We start from the raw sequence: 16,431 nt of genomic DNA, 5'->3' as shown, positions 1-16,431 counted from the left end.
GGATCACTGTTGCGGCTGCGGCTATCCCAGGCAGCATGTACCATTGAAGGAACAGCATCTTCTCCTCGTGGGCCTAGCAAGTCTTCGGTGTCTGTGGAGTCACTCCATCCGTGTTGAGATGGTGCGCTGGTGTTTACACTGAAGAGGCTCCTTACGTAGTCTTCAGTGCGTTGGGCTGGATTCTCTGAGGCTATCCGTCTGTATGGTTGCTCCCCGCCGTCCTGTCTCGCGGCTGCTTCTAGGACTTCAGCTTGGGCTATGGTGGCGGCAGCTTCCTTTTCTTGGTTTAGGGCCTCTAGGTTGACGTCCACCTCTGTCTTTTTCCGTGCAGTGGCTGCAGCGGCTGCCGCGGCTGCAGCGGCGGTGGCAGCGGCTGTCTGCTCCTCCTCCTCCAAGCGGACCCTTTCTAGTTTCATGACTGACTCTTTCTGAGCGTATGCGGCCCTGGCACGTACGGCCTCTGCGGTGGTTCACGCCTTGGTGGCGTTTGCGCTTGCGCTTGACGCGTGAGATTGCGCTGATCTTGCTGACCTTGATGAGTGTCTGGATATGCTTGAGCGCTGTGACGCGGTCCCCAGGAGGAGCCCTTTTCTCTCGCTTTGGGCGTCCATGATGGGGGTCTGCACAATGCCATCACGTGCTAGGTCGATCGCCTTTTGCAGGTTGCGGTCTCGCAGGCTATCTTCCCTGTTAGTTCTTGTTAGATAGGTGAAATATGCCTGTGACAGTGCTTGATAGCGCGAGTGATCTATCTTCAATTGAGTTATTGCCTGCTCGAGCTGTTGTACAGAATTGCCAGTGCCGGCGACATTGCATATCCCAAGTGTGGTTGTTTCCCAGGCCAACTCTAATTTAGCGCAGTGCGCTTCAATGTCAGACTCGTATTTTTTGCGGGCCTTTTGTGTCAGTGTGACTGTCCGTTTGGGCCTTGCGTGTGCCTGCGCCTGTTGCGGTTGCGCAGCGTTCTCTGTGTCTGAGTGATCGCTCTCCTGCATGATGTCTGATAAGGCTCTGAGTTCTGCCATGCTGTAGGTGTGTGTAGGCCTTTAGCCAGTGCGTGTGGCGTGCGGTCTTTTACCTGTGTCAGCGATGGGCGTCTGTCTCAGATGATGCCGAGCGGTGTCCTGCAGCGTGCAGCGTAGGGGTAGCTGTACTCACAGGTGTCCGGTGGCTCTGACCCGTGTCCTGGCGGGTGTCCTGTGGCGTGGCCCTTGATGGCGCTGGCCATGGGGACGTGCGCAGGGGTAGGTGGGATGGTGGATCCTCACTATGGGGCTGTGCAGGGGGTGCACTCAGACAGAGAAAGGCAATTAGGTTTTGTGTAAAGAGCACTGTTTGTCTGCAAAGCTGTTGCCTCGTGTGCAAGGTTGTTTGCTGGTTAAAGCTTGCTGCCCTGTCTGAAAGGCTGCTTGTGCAGAGTAAGCTGCTTGGTGCTTTTTTGTCTGCAGAGACTGCTCTGTTATATCATGGAGTCTGGAGTAGCAGCTCCTGGAAGTGTCTGTAAGGCACCCGGTATCTTTTCACTATTCTGGAAGCCAGGGGTCATGTGTAAGATGATTTAGCCCAGATAGTGTCAACTCGGCCCTCTTTTCCAAGCACAACAAGTCTGTTTCTTTTCTTTATTTGTGGAAAGCAGGGTAAAAGACAGGTACTTGTGTAGAGATGTAGATGTTGGGATAGTGTCTCTCTGTGTGTGCTTGGTAGTTAACGGCAGGTGAAAAGATAATCCTACCATACAGGAGTTTACAGCAGTGCTCACTCATCCAGAGGTAATGGTGGAAAAGGAAGTGAGGGGCAAGGGTCACACTAAAATGGAGTGAGACTGCACTACTGTCAGCAAAAAGACAGGGGAGAAAATGGGAAAGTCCATTAACTGGAGGACTGGAGAAGTTGCCAAAGCAACCAGGGGTGTGACAGCTTGGAAGGAAAAAGGCTACTTAATGTATCCATTCCATCTGCACTGGGAGTAAACTGCAAGGAAAGTAAATCCACGTACAGCTAGCAAGCAGAACTGCCAAGGGAAAGGGGGGCTGAACAGAAAAGGCAGACAGGGGTATTTCTGTCCATGACAATAGGGTCTGGGACACAGGGAGCCAGTGACTATGAAATGATCGGGATAGGGTCTGGGACACTTGAGCGGTGACTATGAAATGATCGGGATAGGGTCTGGGGCACAGGGAGCCGGTGACTATGAAATGATCGGGATAGGGTCTGGGACACACGGAGCGGTGACTATGAAATGATCGGGATACGGTCTGGGACACGGAGCGGTGACTACGAAATGATCGGGATAGGGTCTGGGACACAGGGAGCGGTGACTATGAAATGATCGGGATAGGGTCTGGGACACGGAGCGGTGACTACGAAATGATCGGGATAGGGTCTGGGACACAGGGAGCCAGTGACTATGAAATGATCAGGATAGGGTCTGGGACACAGGGAGCAGTGACTATGAAATGATCGGGATAGGGTCTGGGACACAGGGAGCCAGTGACTATGAAATGATCGGGATAGGGTCTGGGACACAGGGAGCGTGACTATGAAATGATCGGGATAGGGCCTGGGACACAGGGAGCGGTGACTATGAAATGATCGGGATAGGGTCTGGGACACAGAGAGCCGGTGACTATGAAATGATCGGGATAGGGTCTGGGACACAGGGAGCGGTGACTATGAAATGATCGGGATAGGGTCTGGGATACAGGGAGCGGTGACCATGAAATGATCAGGATAGGGTCTGGGACACAGGGAGCGGTGACTATGAAATGATCGGGATAGGGTCTGGGACACAGGGAGCGGTGACTATGAAATGATCGGGATAGGGTCTGGGACAAAGGGAGCGGTGACTATGAAAGGATCGGGATAGGGTCTGGGACACAGGGAGCGGTGACTATGAAATGATCGGGATAGGGTCTGGGACACAGGGAGCGGTGACTATGAAATGATCGGGATAGGGTCTGGGACACAGGGAGCCGGTGACTATGAAATGATCGGGATAGGGTCTGGGACACAGGGAGCGGTGACTATGAAATGATCGGGATAGGGTCTGGGACACAGGGAGCCGGTGATCATGAAATGATCGGGATAGGGTCTGGGATACAGGGATCCGGTGACTATGAAATGATCGGGATAGGGTCTGGGACATGGAGCGGTGACTATGAAATGATCGGGATAGGGTCTGGGACACACGGAGCGGTGACTATGAAATGATCGGGATAGAGTCTGGGACACGGAGCGGTGACTATGAAATGATCGGGATAGGGTCTGGGACACAGGGAGCCGGTGACTATGAAATGATCGGGATAGGGTCTGGGACACAGGGAGCGGTGACTTTGAAATGATCGGGATAGGCTCTGGGACACGGCACGGTGACTATGAAATGATCGGGATAGGGTCTGGGACACGGAGCGGTGACTATGAAATGATCGGGATAGGGTCTGGGACACAGGGCACGGTGACTATGAAATGATTGGGATAGGGTCTGGGACACGGAGCGGTGATTATGAAATGATCAGGATAGGGTCTGGGACACAGGGAGCGGTGACTATGAAAGGATCGGGATAGGGTCTGGGACACAGGGAGCGGTGACTATGAAATGATCGGGATAGGGTCTGGGACACGGAGCGGTGACTATGAAATGATCGGGATAGGGTCTGGGACACAGGGAGCGGTGACTATGAATTGATCGGGATAGGGTCTGGGACACAGGGAGCGGTGACTATGAAATGATCGGGATAGGGCCTGGGACACAGGGAGCGGTGACTATGAAATGATCGGGATAGGGTCTGGGACACAGGGATCCGGTGACTATGAAATGATCGGGATAGGGTCTGGGACATGCAGCGGTGACTATGAAATGATCGGGATAGGGTCTGGGACACACGGAGCGGTGACTATGAAATGATCGGGATAGAGTCTGGGACACGGAGCGGTGACTATGAAATGATCGGGATAGGGTCTGGGACACAGGGAGCGGTGACTTTGAAATGATCGGGATAGGCTCTGGGACACGGCACGGTGACTATGAAATGATCGGGATAGGGTATGGGACACGGAGCGGTGACTATGAAATGATCGGGAAAGGGTCTGGGACACAGGGAGCCGGTGACTATGAAATGATCGGGATAGGGTCTGGGACACAGGGAGCGGTGACTATGAAATGATCGGGATAGGGTCTGGGACACAGGGAGCCGGTGACTATGAAATGATCGGGATTAGGTCTGGGACACAGAGAGCCGGTGACTACGAAATGATCTGGATAGGGTCTGGGACACAGGGAGCCGGTGATCATAAAATGATCGGATAGGGTCTGGGACACAGGGAGCCGGTGATCATGAAATGATCGGATAGGGTCTGGGACACAGGGAGCGGTGACTATGAAATGATCGGGATAGGGTCTGGGACACAGGGAGCGGTGACTATGAAATGATCGGGATAGGGTCTGGGACACAGGGAGCGGTGACTATGGAATGATCGGATAGGGTCTGGGACACAGGGAGCGGTGACTATGAAATGATCGGGATAGGGTCTGGGACACAGGGAGCGGTGACTATGAAATAATCGGGATAGGGTCTGGGACACAGGGAGCGGTGACTATGGAATGATCGGGATAGGGTCTGGGACACAGGGAGCGGTGACTATGAAATGATCGGGATAGGGTCTGGGACACAGGGAGCAGTGACTATGAAATGATCGGGATAGGGTGTGGGACACAGCGAGTCGCTGTCTATGAAATGATCGGGATAGGGTCTGGGACACAGGGAGCCGGTGAATATGAAATGATCGGGATAGGGTCTGGGACACAGGGAGTGGTGACTATGAAATGATCGGGATAGGGTCTGGGACACAGGGAGTGGTGACTATGAAATGATCGGGATAGGGTCTGGGACACAGGGAGCCGGTGAATATGAAATGATCGGGATAGGGTCTGGGACAAAGAGAGACAGTGTCTATGAAATGATCAGGATAGGGCCTGGGACACAGGAAGCCTGTGATTATGAAATGATCGGTATAGGATCTGGGTGTAACGGAGTGCTCACCACAAACAAGGCGTGACGACGAGGCCGAGGTGGGGATTTGATATAACACCAACCCACCGCCGCGTGGGCGAGTCTGGAGTGTAGATTGGTCGAGGTAGATGGGTCGGGGTAAGAGAGGTTTGGATGGTCAGTAATACTTGCCGAGGTCGGTGTTGGAGAGTAGCAGATCGTAGGAGGTACTTAGCCGTGGTCTGGATTGGAGAGAGGCGAATCGTCATGGTACTTTGCTGTTGGTCAGTATTGGAGAGGTGCGGATGGTCATACGTAGCCGAGGTCAGGAGAACAGAAGAGCTGAGTCCGGAAGAGAAGCCAAGATCAGGAACAAGGAGCAGGACAGGACTGTGGAGGCAAGACGGCAGTGAACACTTCGCTAGCAGGAAGGTTTATGCTCATCCAAATTGCCAATGTGGCAGCTGAGCATATAAAGGGAGATTGTCCAATGAGGTTGGAGCAAACTCAGGAGAATGCCTCGCTGTGGTTGGCTGGAGAGATAGCACAGGTGTATACACAGGCAGAGGAATCAGCAACAGGTGTAGTAAAGGCAGAGGAGCAAGAAAGGTTCTGCACTGTGCGACGGTGGCGTCACCGCGCGAGTGCAGCCTGGAGGCGGGGCCAGCGGGGACGGCATTTAATGCAGAGTGTGGTCCGCGCACGCCCCTAGATGGGATGCTGGTATTCGCAGGCAGTTGAGATGTGCTGCAGGAGGCAGAAGAAGCGAAACACCAGGTCGCGGGTTGGGGTAAGCAAGGAGCGTTCCGAGGATCACGGATCCTTACAGTACCCCCCACTTCAGGAGCGACCTCCGGGCGACTCAGGGATGGGTTGTATGGATACTTGGTATGGAATAGCCGGACAAGCCTGGGGGGCGTGAAGACGGTGGCGAGGAACCAATGAGCGTTCCTCCGGTCCGAAACCCTTCCAGTTTACCAGATACTGGATCGATCCCCTGGAAATCCTGGAGTCCAAGATGTACTGGACCTCGTATTCTTCTTGGCCCTGTACGAGGACAGGAGCCGTAGACGAGGAAGGATCGGGAAAGCGGGGGGCCTGGACAGCTGGCTTCAACAGGGATACGTGGAAGACGGAGGGACTCCTCATAGATGGAGGCAGACATAGCCGGTATGAGACCGGGTTGACTTTTGAAATGATCGGGATAGAGTCGGGGCACAAGGACCAGGTGACTATGATATGATAGGGATAGGGTCTGGGTCACGTAACGGTACTGAGCAGACCCCGCAAGTTCGTTGGATCGCCAACCCAAGAAAAGGAATTCAAGAAACGATGTTTATTTGCAAGAGCAACAGAATAGAAGCACACAAACATACACAAAGCACACAAACATACACAAAGCACACAAACATACACAAAGCACACAATTATCCACTTTGTGACCCACCTCCCACCTGGTAAGGGATTGTATTTGTTCCCACAGCGTAGGTTATCAGGAGGTGGTGCCAGGCAAAGCCGCAATGGTCCCTCTGTTTCCGGGTTGGGGAAACCACTCCCTTGTGGGGTACAGCAATGTCCTGAGGGCGCTTGGAGAGCGGGCGCACAGGAGGTAAAAACAGTCCGTGTCCTCGGTGCAATTACCGGTAGAGGCTGTGCCACTAGTCCAGGGACCGACCTCCACTGGTTAGTTGGTGCTAGGGTTAAAGGTCTCAGCTCTCTGCCGCAGGCAGAACCTGATGGCTGGAGGAATTCTTCAAAAAGTCGTTGGTAGCTTTGGCTCAGGACGCACCAGAGCGTATGGAACCGGGCCCCTCACACAGACAGGGGTTTGGTTCCGCTAGTCCACTCAGAGTCCTGCTGTAAACCAGACCCAGAAGCTTAGTCTCCAGCAAGAGACTCCCAGTACACTTTGCAAAGTATACAGATACAGTCCCCTCAAGAACTGGATGCAGAGACAGACTCAGGATGAGCTGTCCTAAGACACACACACACACACACACACTAGTACAGGTTGGGGGTTTCAATTATATTTCAAACTTCAGAGAGATGCCAGAATGTCTGCACACATCAAAAGGGTTTTCCTCGCCTCTTTTGATCTGCCTGAGTTAGGCGCAAACTGCTGACACTCTATTACCTTGGAGTGTGGAACTTAGTCTGTGAGGTTGGGGCCGCCTTGACAAGTGTTAGATTACACCCGTTGATGATCCCACCAACTGGCTTCATTAGACATGCAAGCAGGGGAAGGGATGTCACCTGGTCACTTGGTCCTTCATTAGGAATGCAGGAATAAGACTTCCAATGTCCACTTTGTTACTGGGTGAACCCCGAACCCCCTAAAGGATTAGGAATAGTGGGGATAGGCTGTCCTACTGGCTCCCAGATTCCAGTATCGGGCAACCCCTGAGGGGAGTTTCTAGGACCCCCGGAACCGAAGTTAGGGCAATTTAGCAGATTGGGGCATTTCAGAGAATGGGATATAACAATGGTTCTTTCCAGCAAAAGAATAATTTTTTGATTACCAGGAAGGGGTTCCCGAGACTCTGGGGTTTCCCCCACAAAGTTTTGCCCCTTCTAGCAATGTGTGATAGTACCAGAAACTAGTTACTAGCCCAAACGGATCCGGAGTTATAACCCCAAACAGGCTACTTAGGGAATGGGTCCAATCCCACTTAGCCCACAAACAATACAATACAAACACCTAAAAAGGGACAGAGACATACATTCACAGGGGGGGACAGCAATAATACATTTATATACATGTTCCCATGGCGTGGGTCGTATCTTCAGGGTGCAACCAAGAGATACCATAGCACCCCATGTCACAGTCTGGGACACAGAGAGCCGGTGACTATGAAATGATCGGGATAGGGTCTGGGACACGGAGCGGTGACTATGACATGATCAGGATAGGGTCTGGGACACAGGGAGCGGTGACTATGAAATGATCGGGATAGGGTCTGGGACACAGGGAGCCGGTGACTATGAAATGATCGGGATAGAGTCTGGGACACAGGGAGCCGGTGACTATGAAATGATCGGGATAGAGTCTGGGACACAGGGAGCCGTGTCACGGGAGACCAGCACTTTTAACACCAAATTACCCGGATCATTTGATTGAGCAAAGCAAGAGATAAAATAAATTGTGATTTATTTACAGAAATGAACATACACACATTAGTTTACAAAAACACTTGAAATACACTTACTGGGACGGGGTAAAACGAAATCTTCTATTCCCAAAATGAAATCTTTAGAAATACAGTCGCTAGGCATAATTTCCCAGGAGCGCAAACAAAGCCGAAAACAGTCTTTGGACAGTGGCGCCTCTCGCAACCGCTGTTTCTCCACCGGAGCTGCTTTCTTCGTTATACCGCCGTAGAATTGGTGCTGGAATCCTTAGTTCTTACGAACTCTTGACTTGGGTTACGATGGTAAAAAGTTTATAGTCAAGCTTAGATGGAACTGACTCCCGATCGGCTGCAGGGATTCTTATGCAGTAAAACTCCCTAGCTTTAACCTCGGCAGCCTATCTCTCTGAAGGAACAAATATTCCCACCTATCCCAGAGTTGACCATACTTGGCAAAACCTGGCAGAGGGCTTCTTAGTTTGTAAAGGGCATGTGCGAACCTCGCCCCTTTGCCGCTTAGCATACCAGACCCGTCCCCCTTACCTGGCGACATTTTGTCTGAGCTGGACGGACATCTGGCCCATTTGCCCAGACATTTACTAAGATGGGTATTCTTGCATTACCCCTCCCCACTTAACACATTAGTTGGCCGAAGACTTTTAACTCCGGACTTTTTCAGACATCTTGGCTCTGAGACAGCGGGGTGTCTTAGAAGTCTGGGCTAAATATGCGTTGCTTACCTCGCAGGAATTTCCTGCTATGCATTTCTAAAGTACAGTGATTACAAATTCAGTGTTTCCTCTGTTCCGGCCGTCTTAATTAAAATCCCCTTATGCCTATACTGTTGGAACAATTAAAATAGGGGGACTTTCATTCATCAATTGTTATATAACTTTATAAAGATTGCGCTATAAACTTTTTCATGATTTTACCCAACCAGTGCTCACAAGAAATCTCAGCTCACTAGGAGCTTCCTAGCAGAAGTTAGCTACACGCTGCTTGCTATGCTGCGAGCTGCTGGGTTTTAAAACCATTTTTCATTTGCGTGGTTTACAGGGAAACACTGCTACGGTTATACATTACATTTAGAAATGACATTATTCTCGCCACCTTATACCTGTTGGGAGACACACAGACATTTTTATTAAAATCACAGTGTTACTGCCATTACTGGGTTGCAGAGCTTGCAATCTACAATTCTCCTATATGGCTCAAGGGCACCCAGCCGGGCATAATACCTTTATTATTGGCCTGGGTACCCCTTCACCGCCACAGCCGGTGACTATGAAATGATCGGGATAGGGTCTGGGACACAGGGAGCGATGACTATGAAATGATCGGGATAGGGTCTGGGACACAGGGAGCGGTGACTATGAAATGATCGGGATAGGGTCTGGGACACAGGGAGCAGTGACTATGAAATGATCGGGATAGAGTCTGGGACACAGGGAGCGGTGACTATGAAATGATCGGGATAGGGTCTGGGACACAGGGAGCGGTGACTATGAAATGATCGGGATAGGGTCTGGGACACAGAGAGCCGGTGACTATGAAATGATCGGGATAGGGTCTGGGACACAGGGAGCGGTGACTATGAAATGATCGGGATAGGGTCTGGAACACAGGGAGCGGTGACTATGAAATGATCGGGATAGGGTCTGGGACACAGGGAGCCGTGACTATGAAATGATCGGGATAGGGTCTGGGACACAGGGAGCGGTGACTATGAAATGATCAGGATAGAGTCTGGGACACAGGGAGCGGTGACTATGAAATGATCGGGATAGGGTCTGGGACACAGGGAGCGGTGACTATGAAATGATCGGGATAGGGTCTGGGACACAGGGAGCCGGTGAGTATGAAATGATCGGGATAGGGTCTGGGACACGGAGCGGTGACTATGAAATGATCGGGATAGGGTCTGGGACACAGGGAGCGGTGACTATGAAATGACCGGGATAGGGTCTGGGACACAGGGAGCGGTGACTATGAAATGATCGGGATAGGGTCTGGGACACGGAGCGGTGACTATGAAATGATCAGGATAGGGTCTGGGACACAGAGAGCCGGTGACTATGAAATGATCGGGATAGGGTCTGGGACACAGGGAGCGGTGACTGAAATGATCGGGATAGGGTCTGGGAAACAGGGAGCGGTGACTATGAAATGATCGGGATAGGGTCTGGGACACAGGGAGCCAGTGACTATGAAATGATCGGGATAGAGTCTGGGACACAGGAAGCAGTGACTATGAAATGATCGGGATAGGGTCTGGGACACAGGGAGCGGTGACTATGAAATGATCGGGATAGGGTCTGGAACACAGGGAGCGGTGACTATGAAATGATCGGGATAGGGTCTGGGACACAGGGAGCGGTGACTATGAAATGATCGGGATAGGGTCTGGAACACAGGGAGCGGTGACTATGAAATGATCGGGATAGGGTCTGGGACATAGGGAGCGGTGACTATGAAATGATCGGGATAGGGTCTGGGACACAGGGAGCGGTGACTATGAAATGATCGGGATAGGGTCTGGGACACGGAGCCGGTGATCATGAAATGATCGGGATAGGGTCTGGGACACAGGGAGCGGTGACTATGAAATGATCGGGATAGGGTCTGGGACACTGGGAGCGGTGACTATGAAATGATCGGGATAGGGTCTGGGACACAGGGAGCAGTGACTATGAATTGATCGGGATAGGGTCTGGGACACAGGGAGCGGTGACTATGAAATGATCGGGATAGGGTCTGGGACACAGGGAGCGGTGACTATGAAATGATCGGGATAGGGTCTGGGACACAGGGAGCGGTGACTATGAAATGATCGGGATAGGGTCTGGGACACAGGGAGCCGGTGACTATGAAATGATCGGGATAGGGTCTGGGACACAGGGAGCGGTGACTATGAAATGATCGGGATAGGGTCTGGGACACAGGGAGCGGTGACTATGAAATGATCGGGATAGGGTCTGGGACACAGGGAGCGGTCACTATGAAATGATCAGGATAGGGTCTGGGACACAGGGAGCGGTGACTATGAAATGATCGGGATGGGTCTGGGACACAGTGAGCGGTGACTATGAAATGATCGGGATAGGGTCTGGGACACAGGGAGCGGTGACTGAAATGATCGGGATAGGGTCTGGGACACAGAGAGCCGGTGACTATGAAATGATCGGGATAGGGTCTGGGACACAGGGAGCGGTGACTGAAATGATCGGGATAGGGTCTGGGACACAGGGAGCGGTGACTATGAAATGATCGGGATAGGGTCTGGGACACAGGGAGCGGTGACTATGAAATGATCGGGATAGGGTCTGGGACACAGGGAGCGGTGACTATGAAATGATCGGGATAGGGTCTGGGACACAGGGAGCCGTGACTATGAAATGATCGGGATAGGGTCTGGGACACAGGGAGCGGTGACTATGAAATGATCAGGATGGGTCTGGGACACAGGGAGCCGTGACTATGAAATGATCGGGATGGGTCTGGGACACAGGGAGCCGTGACTATGAAATGATCGGGATAGGGTCTGGGACACAGGGAGCGGTGACTATGAAATGATCGGGATAGGGTCTGGGACACGGAGCGGTGACTATGAAATGATCGGGATAGGGTCTGGGACACAGAGAGCCGGTGACTATGAAATGATCGGGATAGGGTCTGGGACACAGGGAGCGGTGACTATGAAATGATCGGGATAGGGTCTGGGACACAGGGAGCGGTGACTGAAATGATCGGGATAGGGATAGTCAGTTCTTCCTAACAGCAAAACATGATAATAATTATTAATATTGTTGTTAATATTATTAATGTTATTAGTATTATATATAATGTATTACATTTAGATAATTAATATTACATTATTGTTACAGAGAAGTCACGTCCATTGATGGAAACCAGTGAGGTTTGGGAGTTCTGGCCCAAAACATGACATTTTAATGGAATAGTTCTGATTTTGATATTTCAATTAGCGCTGCTACAATACAGGGAATTATAGAACAGTAAGTTCTCCAAACCTCAAATCAGACTCTAGGAAATCCCTTCCCCCGGAGAGCTTACAATCTAAGTGGTATGTTAGGACAGTTGTGCAGACAGTGGGGGAGGGGATAAGTGCCTTGGTTGGCAGGGCTTGTCCACCATGGTTGGTAAGCGTCACTGTTCCCATTTGTGTTTCCCCTTAGCTTCACACGGACGCCGACCGCGGGGAGGGCCGAGCCAAGTACCTTTTGACGGGGGAGGGGGCAGGCACCATGTTTGTCATCGACGAGAAGACAGGGAACATCCACGTAACCAAGTCCCTGGACCGGGAGGAGAAGGAGGAGTATGCGTTGCTGGCACAGGCAGTGGATAGGCTGACCCTGCGGCCCCTGGAACCCCCCTCCCAGTTCATCATCAAGGTGCAAGACATTAATGACAACCCACCCGTCTTCCTGCACCCACCCTATAGGGCCACCGTACCGGAGATGTCCAATGTAGGTGAGGGGGCTCAGGGGGGCAGAGGTTTGGAATGTGACCTGGCCAGTAACACGTTGCTTCCTGTGGGGGGTCTGTGATTTGGGGGCAGTAAGGCGCACTCAATGGCCAATGCCAGAGGCTAAGTGGGAGTCCAGCGGTGGGTTGGTAGGAGGGGGTAGATGGTCTAATCAAGAGCAGATGAGAGATGAAGGCTGGGTGCTAGGGGTGGGGCAGGTAGCAGCTGACGGTGTCCCACTGCCTGTAGGTACCTCTGTGATTCAGGTGACGGCCAACGATGCCGATGACCCCACATATGGAAACAGCGCCCGCCTGGTGTACACAGTGCTGGAGGGACAGCCATACTTCTCTGTGGACCCTCAGACCGGTAACTTGGGGGTCTGATATGTTGGGGGTGACACAGAAGCCCTCCACCTCTGGGGTGGGTCATTGTCACACAATTAGATATTGTCATGTAGAGATGGCTCTGTGCTTGGTGGCTCTGTATGAATCTCTCATTTGGTTTACTTCCTGCCCTTTTGTGATGTCACTTCCTGCTCTTTTTTGCTCTCCTGTGATGTCACTTCCTAGTTCCATGGTATCTAACTCCCTGCATTTCCTGTACCACCTCACATTCTTAGGTCATCACTTCCTATTCTCCCCAACACCCCTGTGATGTCACTTCTTACTGTTCCCAACTGCCCGGTGATGTCACTTCTCTCCCCAACTTCACTGTGATGTCACACTCTCCTCCTCTGACATCACTACTTGTCTCTCGCTAGGGGTGCTTAGGACGGCCATTCCAAACATGGACAGGGAGTCTCAGGACGAGTTTCTGGTCGTCATCCAGGCCAAGGATATGGGGGGGCACGTGGGAGGTCTCTCGAGCTCCACCACTGTCACTGTCACACTGACCGATGTCAACGACAACCCCCCCAAGTTCCCCCAGAGTAAGAACAGCTGCCCTATAGGGAGGGGTTATATAAGGTAATAGGAGGACTTATAGGGAGCGGTTATATGGGGTAATCGAAGGTGTTATAGGGAGCAGTTGGAGGTTTGAGATAGCGGGAGTTTTAGGGAGGGGGTATATGGGGTAATAGGAAGAGTTATAGGGAGAGGTTATATGGGGTAATAGGAGGAGTTATCGCGAGTGGTTATATGGGGTAATAGGAGGAGTTATAGGGAGGGGGTATCTGGGGTAATAGGAGGCGTTACAGGGAGGGGATATATGGGGTAATAGGAGAAGTTATAGGGAGGGGGTATCTGGGGTAATAGGAGGCGTTACAGGGAGGGGATATATGGGGTAATAGGAGAAGTTATAGGGAGGGGGTATATGGGGTAAAAGGTGTTATAGGGAGAGGGCATCTGGGGTAATAGGAGTTATAGGGAGGGGATATATGGGTTAATAGGAGGAGTTATAGGGAGGGGCGTCTGCGGTAATAGGAGGAGTTATAGGGAGGGGATATATGGGGTAATAGGAGGAGTTATAGGGAAGGGATAGATGGGGTAATAGGAGGAGTTATAGGGAAGGGATAGATGGGGTAATAGGAGGAGTTATAGGGGGGTGTATATGGGGTAATAGGAGGAGTTATAGGGAAGGGATACATGGGGTAATATGAGGAGTTATAGGGAGGGGATAGATGGGGTAATAGGAGGAGTTATAGGGAAGGGATAGATTGGGTAATTGGAGGAGTTATAGGGGGGTGTATATGGGGTAATAGGAGGAGTTATAGGGAAGGGATACATGGGGTAATATGAGGAGTTATAGGGAGGGGATAGATGGGGTAATAGGAGGAGTTATAGGGAAGGGATAGATTGGGTAATTGGAGGAGTTATAGGGGGGTGTATATGGGGTAATAGGAGGAGTTATAGGGAAGGGATACATGGGGTAATATGAGGAGTTATAGGGAGGGGATAGATGGGGTAATAGGAGGAGTTATAGGGAAGGGATAGATTGGGTAATTGGAGGAGTTATAGGGGGGTGTATATGGGGTAATAGGAGGAGGTATAGCAAAGGGATACATGGGGTAATATGAGGAGTTATAGGGAGGGGATAGATGGGGTAATAGGAGGAGTTATAGGGAAGGGATACATGGGGTAATATGAGGAGTTATAGGGAGGGGATAGATGGGGTAATAGGAGGAGTTATAGGGAAGGGATAGATTGGGTAATTGGAGGAGTTATAGGGAAGGGATAGATGGGGTAATATGAGGAGTTATAGGGAGGGGATAGATGGGGTAATAGGAGGAGTTATAGGGAAGGGATAGATTGGGTAATTGGAGGAGTTATAGGGGGGTGTATATGGGGTAATAGGAGGAGTTATAGGGAAGGGATACATGGGGTAATATGAGGAGTTATAGGGAGGGGATAGATGGGGTAATAGGAGGAGTTATAGGGAAGGGATACATGGGGTAATATGAGGAGTTATAGGGAGGGGATAGATGGGGTAATAGGAGGAGTTATAGGGGGGTGTATATGGGGTAAGAGGTGTTATAGGGAACAGTGGGAGGTGAGCGCTCAGCTGAATTTTCTGGTCTCTCAGATTTGTACCAGTTTACAGTTGTGGAGGATGCGGCTCCGGGCTCAGTGATTGGCCGCCTGCGAGCACATGACCCCGACATTGGTGAGAATGCGGTGATGTCATACAGTATCCTGGATGGAGACGCTGGGGACACGTTCAGTGTGACATCAGACTCTGCAGGACAGGATGGCATCCTGAGGGTCCAGAAGGTGAGTGCACGGTCACAGATACACCGATAGGCAGACAGACACACAGACAGACACACAGACAGACACACAGACAGATACACAGACACACAGACAGATACACAGACACACAGACAGAGACAAACAGATACACAGACACACAGACAGACACACAGACAGACACACAGACACACAGACAGATACACAGACACACAGACAGATACACAGACACACAGACAGAGACAAACAGATACACAGACACACAGACAGAGACAGACAGATACACAGACACACAGACAGACACACAGACACACAGACAGAGACAGACAGATACACAGACACACAGACACAGACAGACAGACACACAGACAGAGACAGACAGATACACAGACACACAGACAGATACACAGACACACAGACAGATACACAGACACACAGACAGAGACAGACAGATACACAGACACACAGACACAGACAGACAGACACACAGACAGAGACAGACAGATACACAGACACACAGACAGATACACAGACACACAGACAGAGACAAACAGATACACAGACACACAGACAGAGACAGACAGATACACAGGCATACAGACAGATACACAGACACACAGACAGAGACAAACAGATACACAGACACACAGACAGAGACAGACAGATACACAGACACACAGACACACAGACAGAGACAGAGACAAACAGATACACAGACACACAGACACAGACAGACAGACACACAGACACAGACAGATACACAGACACACAGACACACAGACACACAGACAGAGACAGACAGATACACAGACACACAGACACAGACAGACAGACACACAGACACAGACAGATACACAGACACACAGACACACAGACACACAGACAGAGACAGACAGATACACAGACACACAGACACAGACAGACAGATACACAGGCACACAGACACACAGACAGATACACAGACACACAGACAGAGACAAACAGATACACAGACACACAGACAGAGACAGACAGATACACAGGCACACAGACACACAGACAGATACACAGACACACAGACAGAGACAGACAGATACACAGGCACACAGACAGAGACAGACAGATACACAGGCACACAGACAGATACACAGACACACAGACAGAGA

The 16,431-nt window shown here is 51.1% G+C and overlaps 1 protein-coding gene across 1 annotated transcript in view; it reads left to right on the top strand.

Moving 5' to 3' along the window:
• The window catches only part of CDH24 (cadherin 24), a 110,090-nt gene that overhangs the window by 16,444 nt on the left and 77,215 nt on the right, over positions 1-16,431 (top strand). Inside the window, 4 exon segments of the mRNA XM_075569102.1 lie at positions 12,310-12,604; positions 12,849-12,968; positions 13,363-13,530; positions 15,123-15,310. Coding sequence (XP_075425217.1) covers positions 12,310-12,604; positions 12,849-12,968; positions 13,363-13,530; positions 15,123-15,310 — 771 coding nt within the window.

Source organism: Ascaphus truei, chromosome 13 (assembly GCF_040206685.1).
Source record: "Ascaphus truei isolate aAscTru1 chromosome 13, aAscTru1.hap1, whole genome shotgun sequence".
In the NCBI taxonomy this organism is placed as follows: Eukaryota; Metazoa; Chordata; class Amphibia; order Anura; family Ascaphidae; genus Ascaphus; species Ascaphus truei.
Note: the sequence above shows the minus strand (reverse complement) of the source record. Positions and strands in the feature narration are given on the sequence as shown.